We start from the raw sequence: 20,510 nt of genomic DNA, 5'->3' as shown, positions 1-20,510 counted from the left end.
AGACCAACTTGGTGGCAATTTCAGTCATGCCAGCAGCAAATGATGCAGGCCACCACCTCATTTAAACAAGGCAAATCGTCACTGCCTGTGTAAAACCATTAAGTATTTATGCTCTTGAGAAGGGTAACTCATGGTGCCTTCTATTTATTTGTTTTATGCCTAACAGAATGTGGACTATAGATCGACCCTGGATAATTTCTTTAAAAGATAAATTTCTGATACTGATTTGTTTTATTCTCTTTTGCCTATTTATCAATTGCATGTTTGAAAAACTAATTCTGCCCTTTTGAGGATTGCAATATGTTTCAGCTAGTGGATGTTTTAGTGTTTATACAACAATAAAAGCTGTGTTTCGCTTTATGCAAACTATATCTTAATATTGCTTCCATTAAGTAGCCCCAAACCAAAACCAAACAAACAGATGAACAAAGCATGTCCAACCATAAGTTTTTCTTTTGTGAAATCTTATAAATACAATTCTACTACTTCTGGATATGTTTTTTATAACCATGAGACTTTCTGTTCTATGTGATTCATACTTGTTGGGGGAAATTTTTAAAAAGGTGGAACTAGGAGTTGCAAATAGATAAGGGAGATTAAGTGGATAACAGAGAGGAACAGAGATTTTATAGTGGAACAGTGGGGCTATAGAACCTGTGTCAGGGGCGCTGATGGCATTGTTTGGGGCCTGGCTCTTTTAAACTCAGAAAGTGAGTGTAAACCACTGTGTCACATAGTCAGGAAGTCATTGGCTTTTTGGATAGATATCTGTTCTCCAAAGTAGGGTGTACTCTCACCAGAGGTGCCAAAACAACTCAGAGGATAAGGGAAGGATTTACTGGAATATTCGCTTTTGTATGAAATATTTCATATGGATTAACATTGACACCCTTACTCAGTTTGTATGTCAAATGGCCACGTGTCATAGATGGTATGCAAGGTACCCTGAGGGATTCCTGCAATGAACTAAAAATTGAAGATACATAATGCAGTTGTAAGTGGAAAGTAGGAGAATGTCATAAACTAGTAGGAGCTAGCCCAAGCTCTGTGTCAGCTACATTATAAGGCAAAAACAATGACTACTTAACAAGATCCGGTAAGACATTTGTAAAAACAAATTTAAGAAGGCTATTTGGAATATGGATTTATATCAAGTGTTTAAATAATAAAGCTTATTCCCAGGGTATGTCGTGACTTGCAATATTAGCTTATGATAGCGTGGTTACCTATCAACAGCCATTTTCTACCCACTCCATCTTTGCTGACAGAATTCTGATTTTGTTTGGGAAATCACTCTCCATGTAGCCATGTATAATAGGGATTCATTCCTGGTTTGTCTAAGTCAGCATTGGTGCTCTCACTCCTCTTACTGTTGACCATTTTACACATGAGCCTGTTCATGACCCGTTGCTCGCCAATGGATCTGGATTTAAAGTCTGCCAGGGAGCTTTTGGGAGAAGCTTTTTCAGTATAAAAAGAGTTACATGATCGGAAAAGTGTCATATGACACTTATTTTGGCATTTTACAAAAATTCATTTATCTTAATATTCTTTAGATGCCCCTTTTGAGGTTTAAAAATATATATATTAGTACAGTAATACCATATGAATATAATCTGTTAATAAGTATGTGTACACTGGTAGTGTGTGCTTAAAACTTTTTTTTACTAATAGGGTGCTTGATCAAAAAAGTTTGACTTTTACCAGGATAGAGGGCCAGACACTGAAAAAATTGATCTTAAAAAGCATATTGTCTACTATAAAGACAAAAATTATAAGCATCTTGTTGAATCTAAATGAAATGAAGTTTGGAAAATACTCTAATGAGAAAGTGGAGATTAATTACTCATTTAACATAAATTATTTCATTGAATAAATATTTCAAATATTTATTGACAAGAGCTGTTTTGGGCAATGAAGATACCAGCAGTGAGGAAGAAGTCCTTGCTTTCGTGGACTTTACATTTTAGTGGTGAGTCGGGGAGACAGACAAAAACAAATAAATATATACGTCAGACATTGGTAAGTGCTAAGAAAAAATTCAGGATAAGGGAAAGAGTAATGAGGGAAGGAATGCTGTTTTAGAAAGAGTGCTTTGGGAAGAACTTCCTGGTAAATTGGCATTTGTACAGAGATGTGAAAGAGTGAACCACGTGGAGGTCTAGGTGGGGAGGGTTCTAGTCAGAGGGAAAGCAAATCCAATGGCCCAGAGGCAGAAGCACACTTGGTGTATTCTAGGAAAAGCAAAGGAACCATTTCACTGAGATGGGGAATACTGGAAGAAAAGTGAATTTGTGGGGAAGAAAATCAAATGTTCAACTTTGGATGTTATAACAGGTAGGAGTTATGATGGGCTGCTAGTAACAGAAACCCAAACTAAACATATAGGTTTATTTTTTTCTTTTCCTCTCTCATATAGAAAAAAAAAATTGAAGGTAAGCAGACTGGGACTTTTGTGACTTAACAAAGTCATCAGAATCCCATGTTCTTCTTTACTATCCTTAGCATGTGGTTTCCATCTTCAGAGTCATCATATGGTCTAATGTGGCTGCTAGATCTCCAACTTTCACATCTGTGCTCCGGGAACAAAGTAGAATAATGGAAAGTAGGGCAAAAAGTACCCATGCCAGCTCTATGTAATTCTCTAGAGAGCTTGCTTATATGTCATTATTTACTCTGAATTGCTAAGGAGTCTAGGAAATGTTGTATTATAACTGGGCATATTGCTATCTAGAATAAAATTGGAGTCCTAAGGAAAGGGGGCTGATAGGTATTAGGAGAGCAACTAAGCAGCCTGTGCCGTTGTCCTACTAAATTTGGGGTGCCTACTAGATGTCCAAGTGGAAGAGTTAGGGAAGCAGTGTAGTATATCTTTGATACGTAAATTATTATCTACCTTTCCTTTATATTGCGTTATCTTTAATTTTACTGTATAAAATATTTATTAGATCTTTCATAGATTTATTGTGACCTTAGTCCCCCTAATTCTATTTTCCCTATTAAGGTTTTAATTTTCTCAACCCCAAATTCTTCTCGCACAGGAAGACATTTTATATAACTGAAGTGTGACTAATCATCTTAACTTTTATTTGCTTTTCTTTTTCTTATTTTTAGCCATGGCCCGAAGACGCTCTGGAACTTGTAGCTGTGAAATTCTTAGAAACACTGGAGCTTACTGAGGTTGAACGACGAGAGATAGTTCCAATCTGCAAACACTTTCACACTTCCATTATGCGTCTTTCAGAAAGGTTAATATTAATAAATTTTACAATAATGCCTTGTATTTTAAAGCATCTTTTTTTGTGAAAGCCCCAAATTTTAATAGGATTTCTATGTCTTCTAAGTCTCTCCAATCATTTAATTAGTTAAGACTTGTAAGTAATAGAAAGCTACTTGATCTAGGTTTCACAAAGAGAGGAATTTATTACAAAGATACAGGGGTACCTTACAAAGTTTAAGGGAAAGAATACAGTTGGATCTTAGAAGTGACTGGAAGCAGGAGTTAAAAAGCCACCACAAACTCAGAAATGCTTTTTCTCTGTTTCTCATCCCTGTTTCTCTTGGGGCATCTGCTTTCTTCTTTCTCTTTACAGACTGAATTTTTTACTTACCAGTATATATGGAGGAAGCTAGCTGTCTGCCTCTAGATTCTCAATTTTACTTCTTGCAATTCCAGCTGTAGCAGAGACTGCTGTTTCCAGCTCTCTATTCCAAATTTATTCCAAAATATGATTAGCCTTGTTTGTGTCCAGTGCCCAACCCTGCTCTGATCTGCTGTGGTTATGCTGGCAGGTTTCACAGAACAAGCATTGCTCTTGGGGCACTGGTTGGAAGTTCTCAGACAAGGAGGGAGATGGTTGGTGGGCTGTGGATGCCTATAAGTTTTACCTCTGTTCATCTCTGAGATCCTCATTTCAAAGGTGCTCATAGTATATTGCCAGAGTTTTACAGCCAGCTAACATGTTTGGCTTGGACAGTTAAAACCAATCAGTGGGCTCTAGTCTACATACTTGCTGTGAAACATCATTGTATCCATTGTTTTTATGTGTATGGGTAGTAGTCTTATATTTCTGGCCAAACCCCATTCAACCAACATGTGACACGTGTGCAGGGAATGATGACTCATTCTTGCTATGCTATCTGCAGTCCCCTTTCCTACTATACTTGTGTACAGTATCTTGGGTCTCTTAGATCCTCCTGGCATATGAAACATGTAAAAAGACCTACTTATATCTTTCTTGCTATAGTTCTCTTTTGAGACATATCTTTGTTGATTTGTGCTTTTTAACTACACCATTGCTATTTGATATTTTGTAGACAAGAAATTCGGATATGGTTCTGTGTAAAATTCTAGGATTTTGTAAACTTCAAGTACTCAGCAGCTTCTGAATAAAATTAACCTTTATTCTTAAATGTTTGTTGTTAATGCTATGTCAAATTTACTTCTTACTTTGTAAAACCCATTACTTATAGTAAGATATGCTATCTGCCTCTCTTTTAGGTTCTTGCACGCGTTAGGACGACATAACTATGTTACTGCTACTTCTTACCTTGAACTTATTGCCTCATTTCGACAGCTTTTGACTAAGAGGCAACAAGCTGTAATGGAAGCAAAACAGCGATATGTGAATGGACTTGACAAATTAGCTTTTGCTGAGTCTCAGGTAAATTTGAGGAGCTGCTCAAATGGTAATACATAATGGGAAATAGAAGAGCTATAATTTATTGAGAATATATTATGTGCCAGGTACTGTGTTATGTGCTTCATGTGCATTCCTTCAATTATTCCTCATAACAACTCCATGAGGTGGACACTTTTATGATCCTCATTTTACAGATGAGTAAAGTGAATTTTACAGAAGTTCACTGAGTTTCCCAGACCACACAGACTCAAATACACCCAGTTTTATTCTTAATTTTTTGGCATTTGGAGAGAATATAATGTCAGGGTTGACTTTTTATTGTAATAGCTGGTTAAATATAAGATTGGTTTTTTTTTAAATGAGTCAAGTGCTAGTAATACTTATTAGCATTATTTCAACATAGGCAACAGAGTGTTGGGGTGGTCTGGATGCACTGTATACCAGGCACATAGTATAATAGGGATAGCCCGAGCTGCCACCTTTTTTCTATCTGATTTTCTTCCACAACAACTGCATTCTTCCACTGCCCTGTCATACTCAAGGAAGATAAAGTCTTTTGTGAAGAAAACTGGCCACACTCTCATGGTTTTGTTTATCATGTAAAGAACTGGAAAAAAAAGAAGTTAAGGTTTTCTGTCCCCAATACCTTATGATACATTTAAGTTTCAGTTTTATCTGTTTGGCTTCCGTAGCTATTGTAGTTATGAAAACTAATGACAAATTGTCTACTTAGGTTGGTGAAATGAAAATAGAGCTTGTTCAGTTACAGCCCAAATTGGAGGAAGCTAAAATTGAAAATGCACATATGATGCAGGTAAAGTATCCTGAATTTTTAAAAACTGATGTCAGAGGACAATTGAAATATGTAAAATCAGCCTTGAAAATAAGCCTTAATTATTTTGCCACTAGATCTTAGGGATGATACCCTTTTCAGTTGACTCGTTGGGTTCCATGTGGTTTCTGTTGTTTTTGAAGAGAGATGGGGAGCCCATTACCAAATTAGGTCACGTGTATTTATATTTCTCATCATTTTATCCTTCAAAATGATATGTCAGTTTCCCTAATCTTCAAATTTCTTTTCTCTCTAGGATAGAGAAAGCATTAGGATGTTTAAGGAAATGTCTTTATTTTTTTCTTTCTTTTCTTTAGATTATTGAGATAGAATCTGCACAAGTGGAAGCAAAAAGAAAGTTTGTGAAATTTGATGAAGAAATAGCCAGTGGAAAGGCTGAAGAAGCCCAAGCTCTGAAAAATGAGTGTGAAAGTGATCTAGCTGAGGCGATTCCAGCTTTGGAAGCAGCTCTGTCTGCACTGGATACACTAAAGGCAAGGGTTTGAATTAGCTTGTGTTTCATCAACAAAGTAAAACTGCATACAGATACTTGGTTAATTCGGTGTAGTTCACTTTCAGTGGGTGGTATTATATTGTTTTTGTCCAGTCAAATGAAACTTGACTCTTAACAATTCCTTTTTGCTATACTGTTATCTTATATTTTTGCTTTTCATATATTATTTATAATTTTCATTCAGGATATTCCAGTGGGAATGGAATAATCTCCAAGAGGCCACAGTGGTTCTGTACATGGACCAGGAGGCATATGTTAAATAGAATGTCGAGCTACCTTTCTGCAGCCTTCTGGACATGCATGTACAGCAGAACCTAAAGATCATTTCCAGTATAGATGTGGGTCACACCTGTCTGCATTACATTATGTTGTGTATGACTCTACAGGGTCTTTAGGCAAAACCAGAATAACCTCACCAAACAGAGCAGAGAGACCAGCTTCTGTTGACTAGGGAGGCCCAGTGTAGTATGGAAGTTCAGGATATTCAGACCCCATTCTTTGCCTTTTTTCCTAATCAATGCCCTAACTCAGGGGTCCCCAACCCCCAGGCCGCAGACCGCTACTGGTCCGCAGCCTGTTAGGAAAGTGGCCGCACAGCCGGAGGTGAGCGGCGGGCAAGCGAAGCTTCATCTGCCGCTCTGCATCACTCGCATTACCGCCTGAACCATGGCTTGCAGTATCGCCTGAACCATCCCCCGGCCACCCTCCGACCCCCATCCGTGCAAAAATTGTCTTCCACGAAACCGGTCCCTGGTGCCAGAAAGTTTAGGGACCGCTACAACTTTCACGTAAGATACCAGACAAGATGGTGAGCTCAACCTATCAGTAATTCAGCATCTTTCAGGATCAAACTCTATATCTGATTTTCAGTTATATCAGACTTGTAGTTGTAAGACTTAAGATTGTGTTAGGGCATTTATATTTAGAAACTGTCACTGTGCTGTGAACCAGGAATTTAACCAGAATTTTAATATTAAAATTCTGAGCTTATTATTTTTTTCATGTCTGCTCTCTGTCTCATTTAAAAGCCACATTCTACCCAGTAGTCTTTCTTCATTCTCTCCTTAGATGTTTATCACAGGAGCCAATCATTTTGACAAAGTTTGTTTTTAATAGACACTCCATTCTAGACGACCATGAGCATGAATTTAGGTAACTTTTATCACTGTGTACCATGGACTTTCAGTACTGCATCCTCTGATACTCACAGGATTCTTGATGCCTTTAAACACCACCAGTTCAAGTTATCAGTATCAGGTTTCCCTTTCAGTTGTTTGTACCCTTCCTAGTATCAAATACTGTATTATATAAAAGAGTTAAGGTTCAGTTGCAGAGAAGAGAATTGACTATTTAGTGTTAGCAAAGATTCTTTAGGGAATTTTATAAATAAATTACAGAATTCTTGGAAGAGCTAAGTAAATAGATTCTAAGCCGAGCTGCCAGGAATGACTCACAAAGCTAAACTGAGACACTAATCTACCAGAGGAATGATCCCTCTGAGCTGGAAGCCTGCAGAGCCTTCTTACAGAGCCATATTGCCTCCACCATAATCCATATCAGCAAAACAGATGCCTCGTGCCCTGCAAGTCTCCTCACTTATTCATTCTGAATTCTAGTATCACTCAAGTGATCTGATGGTAGGACCTAATGACCTCCCACAACTCTAGCTGCATGGGAAACTAAGATAAATTTTTAGCTTTCCAGCAATTGCAAGGGAAGTCAGAAGGATACTGGAGTGGATAATAACTAACTGAATCAATTGTGTCTGTCATAACAATATATACCTTTTTAGAAAATAAGTTTGGAATTGGAACTTACCTCTTCTTTCATTTTTGGTGGGTAAAGCTAACATGTAAGCAAATATAGAATTAAGTCTTTATTTAACTTAGGGTTATTAACGTGGATTCCATGTGTGGGCTTGGCATGTGACTATATAAAAATTTTGTGCATGTGTGCAAAAATATTTTCTCTGGAAGATTCTTAGCTGTCACCATATTCTCATAAGGACCTATGAACTCTGAAACACTTGGGAACCATTGGTTTACTGTACTTAAGTTCTCTTTTGTTAATTCTTTCATAACCATGCAAAGCAAAAAACAATTATAGTTTCAAATGAAAATTTATGCCTTTATTATTCTCCAACATTATTTTTGAAACTCTCATTATTTAAAAGTAGGCTATTCTGAAGATACCCTGTTTTCTTTTTATTTAGCCAGCTGACATTACAATTGTGAAGTCAATGAAGAATCCTCCATCTGGTGTTAAACTAGTTATGGCAGCTGTTTGTGTTATGAAAGATATAAAACCAGAAAAAATTTCAGATCCTTCAGGAACTGGAGGCAAGGTAATAACTAGACACAGATTTATATCATATTCATGAATGTACAGAACACTTTACAGCAACTATTATCAAATTAAATGTCAACAGTACCCAGTTCAGGGAAGACATATTGTTTTCCAGATTATATGTATCCTAGATAAAGCTAAGGCAGTATAGCATCAGAAAAATGTAGTTCCAGTTGTTTCCATCTCCTTTTCTGTCTATGCAGAATTCCCCACTGTCATGGGGTGGGGTTGAATGAACAGTGAGACACCTGTGCTTTTCCAGCTAAGAGTCTCAAGAACGTGATATGGTTATATAGGTGTTGTTTCTGAGCATTCAAAAAATTCTGCTATTAAGCAGTACAGTGACGTTGTTAAAAGCATTTGCTCTGGAGCCAGAATGTCTATATTCAGAACTTCTGACCCTCCTAGCAATGTGACTCTGGGGACAACGCTTAACCTCTGTGGAACTCCGTAAAAAGAGGACTGTCATAGTACCTGCCTCACAAAGTTAATGCAAGGATTAGATTAGTTAATACATATAAAGCTCTTACGTATAAGGCCTTATAAGCAGTAAGCTGTTTATAATAATAAATATTACACATTTATTACTAAATGTTAGCTGTTGTTATTACAATTATTATTCAAAGGTATCTCCCTTAAAAAAGATGGTGTAACATCTATCCTAAACTAAATTTATAGACTTATTTTCTTTTTAGGTTTTTACAATACCTAGGTTTGAATTCCTGAATTGGAGAATTGGGATTTTTTTTTTTGGCCATTCTATCCTTCGTTGACATAATAAAGATAAAGAAAATAAATAGGCTCTTACCTTAACAAGTTATTCTCACTTACGCACACACAGATAGACATACACACACACACATACACCCCATCAGGCTTCTGAAATTAATAAAAAGAATGTGCAGCTACTTATTTAAAACCTTTTATTAGCACAAGTACCATGTGCTTTATCTTATAACTGACAGAGCTGTGTATAATCATGGTCTTTCTGCTTTCTCTTCTTTATTCCACTTGGAAAGTCTAGGTAGGTGAGGAGATTTTCTATAAGAAAAATATTTGCTACCTGTTTTAGTCCATTTGGGCTACTGTAACAAATTACCACAGATTGGGGTGGCTTATAAACAACAAAAATTTATTTCTCACACTTCTGGAGGCTGGGAAGTCCAAAATCAAGACTACAGTAGATTCAGTGTCTGGTGAGGGTTCACTTCCTGGTTTATAGACTACCATCTCTTTGTTGTGTCCTCACATAGTGGAAGGGTGAGGGACCTCTCTGAGGTCTATTTCTCAGACCAAAGACCACCTCCCAAAGACCCCACCTCCAAATACTATTACATTGGGGAGTAGGCTTCAGCATACGAATTTGGGGAAAGGACACAAACTTTCAGTCTATGGCACTACCTTTCTGGTTTGAAAGTCAAGATTAATGGAAAATAAAAGTTGAAGTTAAAAAAATATATTTTCTTATATGAAAACTGTGATGGTGTTTATACCAGCTGCTTTTCTTAAGTTTTCTAAAGAGAAATAATCATATCTTTTGCCTTTTAATGTTTAATTTTTAATAATAAATTCAATATATAAGTTCATATACATATTTTAAATATTTGATATACTTAACATGTTCTCAGGGAGAGAAGTCTCTTTATTTCATTTCCAAGGAGATGTAGGTTTATATTTTGAAGGTACAGTGTATAGTTTCTCTGGATTAATATACCTTAAACCTCAAGAAGAAAAGTTTTATATCAAGCATATTTAATTGCACATCTAATAAGTTTCCATAAATTTTACTTATAGATATTAGATTACTGGGGACCTAGCAAAAAACTTCTGGGAGATATGAATTTCCTAAGAGATTTGAGAGAATATGACAAGGACAACATTCCGGTGAGTTTCATTGGATTTTTTTCTACAAATGTAATTTTGCCAAGATGTATAAAATCTTTAACATTTTGCAATATTATATAAAATGTAAGAAGATAGTCTGTCTTTAGAATTAAGATAATAAATAAATGAATATTATATTTATTAATGACTATATTATGAATTCTCATAATACATAAAACCTCTCCTCTTTCAGACCATCAAAAGTCATTGAATAAATTACTGTTTTAGTGTATTATTGACATGATAGAGTTCTCCAAGTGTCTTATAATAGCTTATTCCTTAATAAATTGGATATACAAATTTGTGAGGTAAAAAAGTATGTTGTTTTTCATCCAAACTTCTATTTATTTATGTTTAATTGTTCTTTTTCCTTGTTTCCATATGTTTTCCCAAACTACAAAAGTCTTTTAATTTTTTTGGAAGAAATATCTTGTTTCACTATCTGTAATAAGTTTGCATATTTTGCTCACAAATATGACTGCTACAATTATGCTTATTTTAAAAATATCTCAAAGTACTCACTTTGGTTTTTAAAGGCAAAGTAACTTTTTTATATACTTTTTTTTTACTGTGTATGATTAATTTTTCATCTATGGTTGCGTGATATATGTTGAAATTTTAAGAGCTAAATCTTTGTTTTATAGGTGACTGTTATGCAGAAGATTCGTGGTGAATACTTAACAAACCCTGAATTTGATCCCCCTAAGGTTGCTAAAGCTTCCTCTGCAGCTGAGGGTCTGTGTAAATGGATCATGGCTATGGAAGTGTATGACAGAGTTGCAAAGGTATTTTGAGGATCAGCGCATCCATTTTGTGTTGAAATATTCCCATAAATTAAAATCTATGCCGATATTTACTAGTTAAGAAGTTTCTAAAAGTGATACCACAAAGAATTTGTCCTGCTGCAGCATAATCATCAGACATTAACTGAGTATCTAGTAGATGAAGAGAATACTTATGTGTGACATAACCTGTTTGGGACTAGTGTAAGTGAGAGCAGGGATGATCATTGGAATTGGCCAGATTGACCTATAGCTACAGGGACCTGGGGCAAAAGAGAATTAAGTTTTATGAGGGGACAGCAGAAGCAAAGAAAAATCCAAAACACCAAGAGCAAAGTGGCAGATTAAAATCTTGATGCAAAGGTCAGAAGTAAGAAATTCCAGTAGGGTTAAGAGGCGGAGCGTGGAATCAAGCCATGGCATGCAGTGATAGGGAGTCTTTTTTGGAGTACCCACTGAGGCCAAATTCCTGGGAGAGCAGAGAATGGTTAAGAGCATTTTGTAAATTTGACTAGCAAAGGACCAAAGAAACACTGGCCTTGCCCTCAGGAGCTTGCAGAATTCAACCAAGGGGAGCAGGAAATATAAATAAAAATACCCATGGAAATACATGATAGCATGTGTTTAGAACAACCTCAGAGTATAGGATGAGTGATCAGACTGTAATGATTGAGAAGATATTCTTAATGAGGTGTATGTGCCTGTAGAGAGGTACAGACTGTGACCGTAAATTTCAGGGGAATAGACCTTTATACACCTGTTAAAGAAATAAAATTAATTTTTTAAAATACATTTACTTTATTTTTATTTATTTTTGGCTGTGTTGGGTCTTCATTGCTGCGCACAGGCTCTCTGTAGTTGCGGCGAGTGGGGGCTACTCTTCGTTGCGGTGCGCAGGCTTCTCACTGTGGTGGCTTCTCTTGTTGTGGCACGCAGCCTCAGTAGTTGTGGCTCATGGGCTCTAGAGTGCAGACTCAGCAGTTGTGGTGCACAGGCTTAGTTGCTCCGCGGCATGTGGGATCTTCCCGGACCAGGGCTCGAACCTGTGTCCCCTGCATTGGCAAGAGGATTCTTAACCACAGCGCCACCAGGGAAGCCCTAAAATTAATTTTAATGGATGTTCTTCCATTTGAACATTTTGTCCCTCCCCATAGTAATCTCAGCAGGTCGGCAAGCTCTCAACTCAGCTAATTTACACATGTGGAATCTTCTGGATCCTTTCTATAAAGCTGAGAATCTAAGGTATTCAGGTTCTTTTCTGACTTTCCACTCTACACCTCCACACTGCTATTTTAATTCTGATGCACCTGTCTCATGTTGTTATGGAGGGGTTGAAGGGAGATATCCAGCAAGGTCGTCTCCAAAGTCCAAAGTAGAAAGTGGAGCTTCCTAATTCAATATCTGATCCTTTTTTTTTGTCTGCGTTGGGTCTTGGTTGCTGTGTGCAGGCTTTCTCTAATTGCAGTGAGCGGGGGCTACTATTCGTTGCAGTGCACAGGCTTCTCATTGCAGTGGCTTCTCTTGTTGCGGGGCAGGGGCTCTAGGCACACAGGCTTCAGTAGTTGTGGCACGCAGGCTCAGTAGTTGTGGCTCCTGAGCTCTAGAGAGCAGACTCAGTAGTTGTGGCGCACGGGCTTAGTTGCTCTGTGGCATTTGGGATCTTCCCAGACCAGGGCTCGAACCTGTGTCCCCTGCATTGGCAGGAGGATTCTTAACCACTGCGCCACCAGGGAAGCCCCAATATCTGATTCTTTGCCTCACTCTTCCTCTTACCCTTCAGCTCATTCACGGCAATGTACCAGAAGACTTAGGTCTCCCTTCTTTCAAATGGACATATACTCTCTTTGGTCATCTTGTAAATTCCTTCTACTGGTGGCTTATAGTACACTCTGATCAAGTTGGCCAAACCCCATTCTTGATATATTGATACTAATGAGCATAATAAAATAAGAAATTTAGAAAATTCTTTTTCTCTCAACAAAGTGTCACTTTTCAAGATTTGTTGAGGAAAATTCAGTTTTGGTAGTGAAGCTGAACACCGAGACTTTATTTCTCTTTGTATTACTGCTACTGTCTTAATCCCCTCAAGGCAAATGTAAGCCTCAGCTGACTGGGAAGACATTGAGAATTTCCAAGCTGACTTGGAGATGCCAAAAAAAAAAAAAGCACTTTCATGTATTTTTAAGCATTTGTAATTCCTGTTACATGTTTTTCTATTTCTTTTGCAGCAGTTGAATGGCAACTCCTCATTATTTTGAGATATTTTGCTATATATTATGCTATTCTTGCTACATATTATGACATTTTATTAGTCCAGAATAACTTGCCTATTTTATAGATAACAGTTTGCTAGTCCAGAATGATTTTATATATTTTATAAGACATAGAAATATATTTTACTTTATCTGCATATAAAAATATGATGTAAGATTTAAGGCATTTAAAATTTATATAATTTATTGTTATAAGTGATAAATGTATTTATAATCATAAATAAACATTTAAAATTCATAATATCTATAAAGGATTATGTCGATTGTCAGTTTCATATAGTACACATTATAGCTGCATATATTGTTCCCAAACAGGTAGTGGCTCCTAAGAAAGCCCGCTTAACAGAAGCTCAGAAGTCCTTAGCTGAGACAATGGAGCTTTTGAATCAGAAGAGAGCAGAACTAGCAGAAGTAGAACATCATCTGGAAAATTTACAAGCAACATTTCTTGAGAAAACTGAAGAAAAGGCTCGTTTAGAAGACCAGGTGGAACTCTGTGCTAAGAAACTTGAAAGAGCCTCAAAACTAATTGGAGGACTAGGTGGAGAAAAATCAAGGTCAGATTTCTACTCCTTTTAACAATATTTTAAAATGTTGGGCTTGAATATGTGACTTTCTTTGGGTATTTATTATGATTACTGATTTTTAAATGGCTGGTTGAGATTGTGGGACTTTCTATAAAGCACCTGGCTAAGCTTCTCCTAACAGAATATCAATGTCAAGGATGGTGTTTGCAACTTGCTTTCAAATGTTAAAAAAGAGAGAGAGAGAGAAAGAAACAAATAAAGCAAATGATAATTTTTAAGTGGTGAGTATGTGGGTGATCATTGTGCAATTCTTTCCAATTTTATGTATGTTAAAATTTTTCATAATAAAATGTTTGGGAGGGAGTAGTGGATATATGGTTCATTTTGTTAAATTTATTTCGGATAACTGACTTGATATAACAAAGCCAGTTAGCTTTATTTTAATCTATTTACTTGTACTGGCCAGCCAACTATCATAGTTATTAACTATATTTGTTGAATGAATAGCATGATAAAGTTACATACTTTTGACAATACTTTGTAGCGTAGATTAGATGGTTTTGGCATGCACTTTTTATTGTAAAGGTTTCATTAAATGCAAAAAAATATCAACCTTAGCATTAGTATGTCAGCTGCTATACAACTTAAATGTAATTTTTGGTAATGAATTGCAAATGTTCCTATGTTTTTCAGGAACAAATAGCAGGGCCACTAGACCAAGTCATCCTGATTAAAATTATTAGACAAAATGCTGGGGTTTTTTTTGTTTTTGTTTTGCTTATTCTGAAAGAACAAGTCCTGTAAGAAATGCCTAATATTCTAATAATCAAAGGTAGATTATCATTTGTATAACATAGATATATATTATAGCATGTTAGAGCTAGAAGGGACCCAACCTCCTTGCTTATAGATAAGCAAGTGCCCAACATTTCATGGCATTTTGTTATAGCGTTTGGACTAGAAGCCCCTAGCCCTTTCAATTACTATCTTAGATCATTCTCTATGGTGAGGCTATTTTGCCTTTGATTAATCTCCCAGATGGTCTCAAGCTGCAGATAACCTTCAGATAGTATATGAAAATTTGACTGGTGATGTCTTAGTATCAGCAGGAGTAATAGCCTACCTTGGTGCTTTCACTGCTGGCTTTCGACAAACATGTACAGAAGATTGGAGCATGTTGTGCAAGGTAATGGTTTTATATTTCATAAGTTTCTTTATATAGAACACTTAAAGTATGTGTTGGGGTATTTGGGGGGAAAAGATGATAATAAAAACAGAGAAGGGGAGAAATGACTGAAAATATGGGGTTTTTCTTTTTTTCTTCTTGTTTGATCAGTAAAATACTTCCATAGTCCAACTTTCCTTTCAGTTTTCTTTTTGTTCTTTAGAATTATTAAACAATATCTAATAACAAATCAGTATTTTAATGTTAACAATATTTCAATCAACAAGACAAAAGAAAACATCAAAAAAATTTGTTTATTTCTTACAGCAGAAAAAAATCCCATGTTCAGAGGAGTTCTCATTGAGTAAGACCCTGGGTGATCCAGTAAAAATTAGAGCTTGGAATATTGCTGGATTGCCTACAGATACTTTCTCCATAGACAATGGAGTGATTGTTAATAACTCCAGGCGTTGGTAAGGAACATAAAGTATTTATTTTTCAATTATTTTATTTTAAGGTTTTCAAACATAGAGAAAAGTTGAAAGGATTTTAGAGTAAGTGCCTGTATAGCTACTACCTCCTAGATCCTGCAATTAACATTTTATTATTTTTATCTATCCCTCTATCCATCCATCAATTCATCCTTTTTTATGTATTTCAACATATGTTGCAGACATGGATCTACTTCCTTCCAAATACTTCAGCATGCATATCATTAACTAAAGTTCAATATTTGTTTTTTTTTCTTTTGAGGTAAAATTTACATACAATGAAATACACAAAACTTAAAACTATACCATTCAGTGAGTTCTAACAAAAGTATGAACTTGTGCAACCCAAACCTCTGTCAAGGTATAAAACATTCTCTTTTGTCCCTTCCCAGTAAATCCCCACCCTCATCCCATAGGAGATTATTATTCTGATTATTTTCCATCACAGGTTAGTTTTGCCTATTCTAGAACTTCATATAAATGGAATCATACTGTATGTAGTCTTTTGTATAAGGCTTTTTCCACACAGCATAATCTTACTAATTTTTGTGCTGAGTAGTATTCCATTACATGACTATATAACTATGCATTTTCCTGTTGATGGACACTTGGGCCATTTGCAGGTTTTGGCTATTCAATGTATTTATTTTAACTAGGTATTTCTACCCATTTTCATGATACTATAACAATAATTTATGCAATTTCATGTATATCTTTTTCAACAGTTTCATTGATAGTGTGATAACTATGTGAGTTTTCCAAATGGTTTTTATTGTTATCCTTTTATTTATATCACTTTCAAAAACTTGGGAAATTACTCTCATCTGAGAAATAGTTTCTTATAAATGGTTATTTAGTCATGTTGTCATCTAATTTAAGTCTTTTCTTGGGATCTTATGTTAAATATACTATGATAGATACTATTGAGTTCTTATATTCATGAGGTACTTTGTAAGTGCCTTATATCCTCACAAATTCCTATGAGTTAGTTCTTGTTATTCCATTTTACAGATGAGACGACTGAGGCCCAGAGTGATTTAGTAATTTGAAATTTAGTGAGATAACTGAGCTAATAAATGGTGGAGTAAGAATTTGAACCCAGGCAATTTAACTTCCAAATCCTTGTTCTTATTTATTATGTTAAGTGAAATGTGGAATAGGGTATCACATTTGCTACCTTTATAACTGTAATGGAAATTTCAGTCTTCTTTTGGGATATAAGATACATTAAAGATACAAGGAAATCTTACATTCTAAAAGTTCGAGGTATTGTTTGTTATATTCTTTGGAAACCTTACTAGATACTTCAAGACGTCTAAGTCTCCTTTATATTGATAGTATCGTTTTACTGAAATATTGATGTATGTGTTTTGAGTGCTTATCCACTCAAAATTTTACTTGAGAGTGAACATCCTTAGGTTGAAACTTCTAGGCAATTAGTAAAATTTATTACAATCGGAGGAAGTTTAATTAACTATTCCAGAAAATGTGTTCTCTTGTAAAGCAGGGAAATTTCTATTTAACAGAGTATTTGACCCTGAGTATTCTGTTTTAGAACTCTTTTCTATGCATTTGGTGGCCATTCAGATTTTTTAAATTGCAGTTCAAAAATGCTATTAGGATATCTATAAGGCTTAACTGAAATCCAGGGAAACCAGAGGTTTCAGGATTGTATGTAAATTGAAGAAAACAATCTGTCATTTTCTGGCAGAAAGATGACTCTTGTAATACAGTAATATTTCAATGGTGTTACTCCATTCTACCTGTTATTTTTGGACTGGCTGGTCAATAAGTCATGGACTGGGTCAGTTCTGAGGGAAGAGTCTCCATCCTTATAGACCAGACTTCACTTCTTGCCAGTTGGGACCAATGTGTTCATCTATGGCTATCATCCTTCTGGACATTATAAGTGACCACAGAGGCTTAATCTCTTCTCTCTGCCTCCTAACAGCAGAACCCAGTAATGTAACTAACGTTCACTCTTTTGGCTACTCACTTTAGAGTATCTTAAGTGTACCTCAGAGAAAAGGTGGGCCAGCAGGCTTTTGTAATGTGAAAATTGGTATCTCTCCCAATCAGTCTCAGTCTCTCCCTCTGTCTCTCTTTCTCTCCCTCACTGTAGAACCTATCTTCTGTGTTTTTCTCTGTGCAGCTGCTTCATTAGTCTATCTCTGATTATATGCTGATTCTGTTCTTCTGTACACATGGCCATTCCCTAATGAAGACTTAGTTCCTAAGTTCACAAAACACATCAGTTGAATAATATACATTAACCAGAACCATTAAGTACAAGTTCAGATTCCCATGAGAGAAGAATCTGATTAGTTTAGTGTGGGACAAATACCCATACTAGGTCTTGTCACCTATGGCTGGGGGCCAAGCCATTGTAGTAACACACATGAGTAGGTCAAGAATATAGTTCTCAGAAAAAGAGTCGTGAACTGGGAAAGCAGTTTACAATTAGGACCCTCTTGCTTGCTTCTTTTTGCATCTTTGGATGTGATGAAAGGTAAGGATCTAATTTTATTTATTTTATAATGATAACCATTTACCCCAGCAGCATTTATTGAGTTATTCTTCCTTTCCTCACTGATTTGTAATGCTATCTTTGTCCCTTCAGTCTTTCGTTTAGTAAGGACTTGTGAATTGGTCTGAAAACGTCTTTGTTTTTCTCCTCACTTTATTTTTTCTTTAATTTTATGTCAGGTTTATTGAGATATGAAATATACAATAAAATTCACCCTTTTTAGGTGCAGTGTTTTATGAATTTTGATTAAGGCCTATGGTCATATGATCCCTGCCACAATCAAGATGCAGAACATTACCAACCATTTGAAGCTTTTAAATGGGAGGGATTACATGACTTTTTTTCTATTTTTTAAAATAGAGATATAATTGATATAGTTCTCACTTGTAATCAGAGTATTTAGATCATTTATACTTAATGGAATTATTGATACATTTAGATTTAAATCTACTGTCTTACAAGTTCTTTTCTGTTTGTCTCATCTGTTCTTTGTTCCTTTTATCTTCTTTTTCCACCTGGCTTTGGATTAATTGAATTTTTTTATGATTCCATTTTATCTCCACTATTTGCTTGTTGGTTATATATTCCCTATTTTTAGTGTTTGCTCTAGAGTTTACAATATACATCTTTAGTTTCTGAATACTTTCAGATAGCAATATATTGCTACACATATAGTATAAGAATCTTTCAACAGTATAGTTCCAATGTCTCTCCTATTTATTGTGCTGTTATTGTATATTTTATTTTTCATATGTCATAAATCCCACAATACATTGTTACTAGACAGTAGTTATGTTAGGGTGATTAAATATAAGAAAAATGTCTTTTATGTTTATGTTCATTTTTTCCCGTTTTTGGACTTTTTGATTGTTTTTTTTTGGCCTTGTGGTGGCACGGCTTACAAGATCTTAGTTCCCCAACTAGAGATTGAACCTGGGTCACAGCAGTGAATGAACCAAGTCCTAACCACTGGGCTGCCAGGGAATTCCCTTAGACTTCTTCATTTCTTTATGTTTCTATCTATTTTCATATTTCTTCTGCCTGACAAATATTTTTCAGCACTTCCTGAGTACAGGTCTATTGACAATTAATTCATTTAGCTTTTTTTCTTTATTTCATCTTCATTTTGAAAGATATTGTTTGCTGGGTTTAGAATTCTGAGTTGACAGTTTTTTGGATTCTTTTGGTTTTCCTTTTTTCCTTTAAAGATGTCACTCCATTGTTCCTGGACTGCATAGTTTCTGATAAGAAGTCTGCTCTAATTTTAATTCCTTTTTCTGTAATGTCTTTTTTTTCCTCTGACAACCTTCAAATTTTTTTCTATTTTTAGCTTCCAGCAGTTTGATTGTGATGTATCTAGTTGCGTGTGTGTGTGTGTCTGTCTGTCTGTCTGTCTGTCTTTCTCTTTTCATCTCAGTAGTTCTCCTGATTGAGGTTTTCTGAGCTTCTCAGATCTACTTCATTTTATCCCTCTTCTCTTTCTGGTAAGAAAACTTACATTTGTGAGTCTTTTTGATATTGTCCTAAAGCTACTGAATGCCCTGTTCTGCTTTTAACCACTCTTTTTTCTTTTTGAGTTTCACGTTAGATAATTCTATAAAACTATCTTCAAGTTAATAACTATATTAACTGACTCTCTCCTTAGTTGTGTTGAGTCTACACAACCCATGAAAGAAATTCTTTAGATTTAACATAGTTTTTATTTCCATTTAACTCTTTCTTATAGTTCATCTCTCTGCTGAAGATCGCCTCTTGAGGCATGTTGTCCACCTTTTTCACTAGCTCTTTTACATTTTAATCACAGTTATTTTAAAAATACATATCTAATATTTCCAACATTTGTGTCATCTTTGAGCCTGTTTCTGTTAGTTTCTTTGTCTTTTGAGAATGTTTTAAGTTTTTTTCCTTGCTTGTTTAATTAAGTATCTCATAATATTTGATTGAATGCCAGATATTATTGGTCTAACAGTAGGGATTGAGGTAAATGGTATTAACTCCTGGATATAGTCATGCCTCTTCTTGTATCTCACCATTAGTGCAGAGGTTTGAGTAAGTCTAATCATCAATTGAACTACGTTTGGGTTTTGTTGTTACTATGGTAAAGTTCAGGGGACCAGAGGCTTCAACTTAATCTAGCTATGGGTCTATGCTGAGAATGAGGGGTAGCTTTCTGGAGTGTTCTTCTCAGTGTCAGAATTTTACCTTCAGCTTTCAACTGTTCCTGAATGCCCATGACACAGAGGGGGTCTCTCTCTATTTTTGCTGTTCCCCTAGAGGTAGCTATTGTTTGGTACTCCATGTTAGGTTGTTTTGGGGGCAGAGTGTGAGTTCTCTGTTATTCAGATTCTTAGTCTTAGGAAGGTCCTGTGCATCTGGGGCCTAGGAGTAGGACATTTTCAGCCTTTCTGCCCCTCTTTCCTATGACAGCTAAGTTCTGCATTCTACCTTGGTTGGTCTTGAACAGGAGTTTCACACCCCTCTCCTAGAGTAAGAGATTTCTACTTAGTAAAGGTTGGTAAAGGTATA

At 35.8% G+C, this 20,510-nt stretch overlaps 1 protein-coding gene across 1 annotated transcript in view; it reads left to right on the top strand.

Moving 5' to 3' along the window:
• The window catches only part of DNAH12 (dynein axonemal heavy chain 12), a 235,027-nt gene that overhangs the window by 166,369 nt on the left and 48,148 nt on the right, over positions 1-20,510 (top strand). The window contains exons 47-56 of the mRNA XM_036869723.1: positions 3,115-3,248; positions 4,502-4,664; positions 5,377-5,457; positions 5,793-5,969; positions 8,202-8,333; positions 10,130-10,219; positions 10,864-11,004; positions 13,590-13,831; positions 14,840-14,987; positions 15,294-15,439. Of these exons, the coding sequence (XP_036725618.1) occupies positions 3,115-3,248; positions 4,502-4,664; positions 5,377-5,457; positions 5,793-5,969; positions 8,202-8,333; positions 10,130-10,219; positions 10,864-11,004; positions 13,590-13,831; positions 14,840-14,987; positions 15,294-15,439 (1,454 nt within the window). The remainder of the gene's footprint in view (positions 1-3,114; positions 3,249-4,501; positions 4,665-5,376; positions 5,458-5,792; positions 5,970-8,201; positions 8,334-10,129; positions 10,220-10,863; positions 11,005-13,589; positions 13,832-14,839; positions 14,988-15,293; positions 15,440-20,510) is intronic.

The sequence above is a fragment of the Balaenoptera musculus genome, chromosome 11 (assembly GCF_009873245.2).
Source record: "Balaenoptera musculus isolate JJ_BM4_2016_0621 chromosome 11, mBalMus1.pri.v3, whole genome shotgun sequence".
Classification (NCBI taxonomy): domain Eukaryota; kingdom Metazoa; phylum Chordata; class Mammalia; order Artiodactyla; family Balaenopteridae; genus Balaenoptera; species Balaenoptera musculus.
Note: the sequence above shows the minus strand (reverse complement) of the source record. Positions and strands in the feature narration are given on the sequence as shown.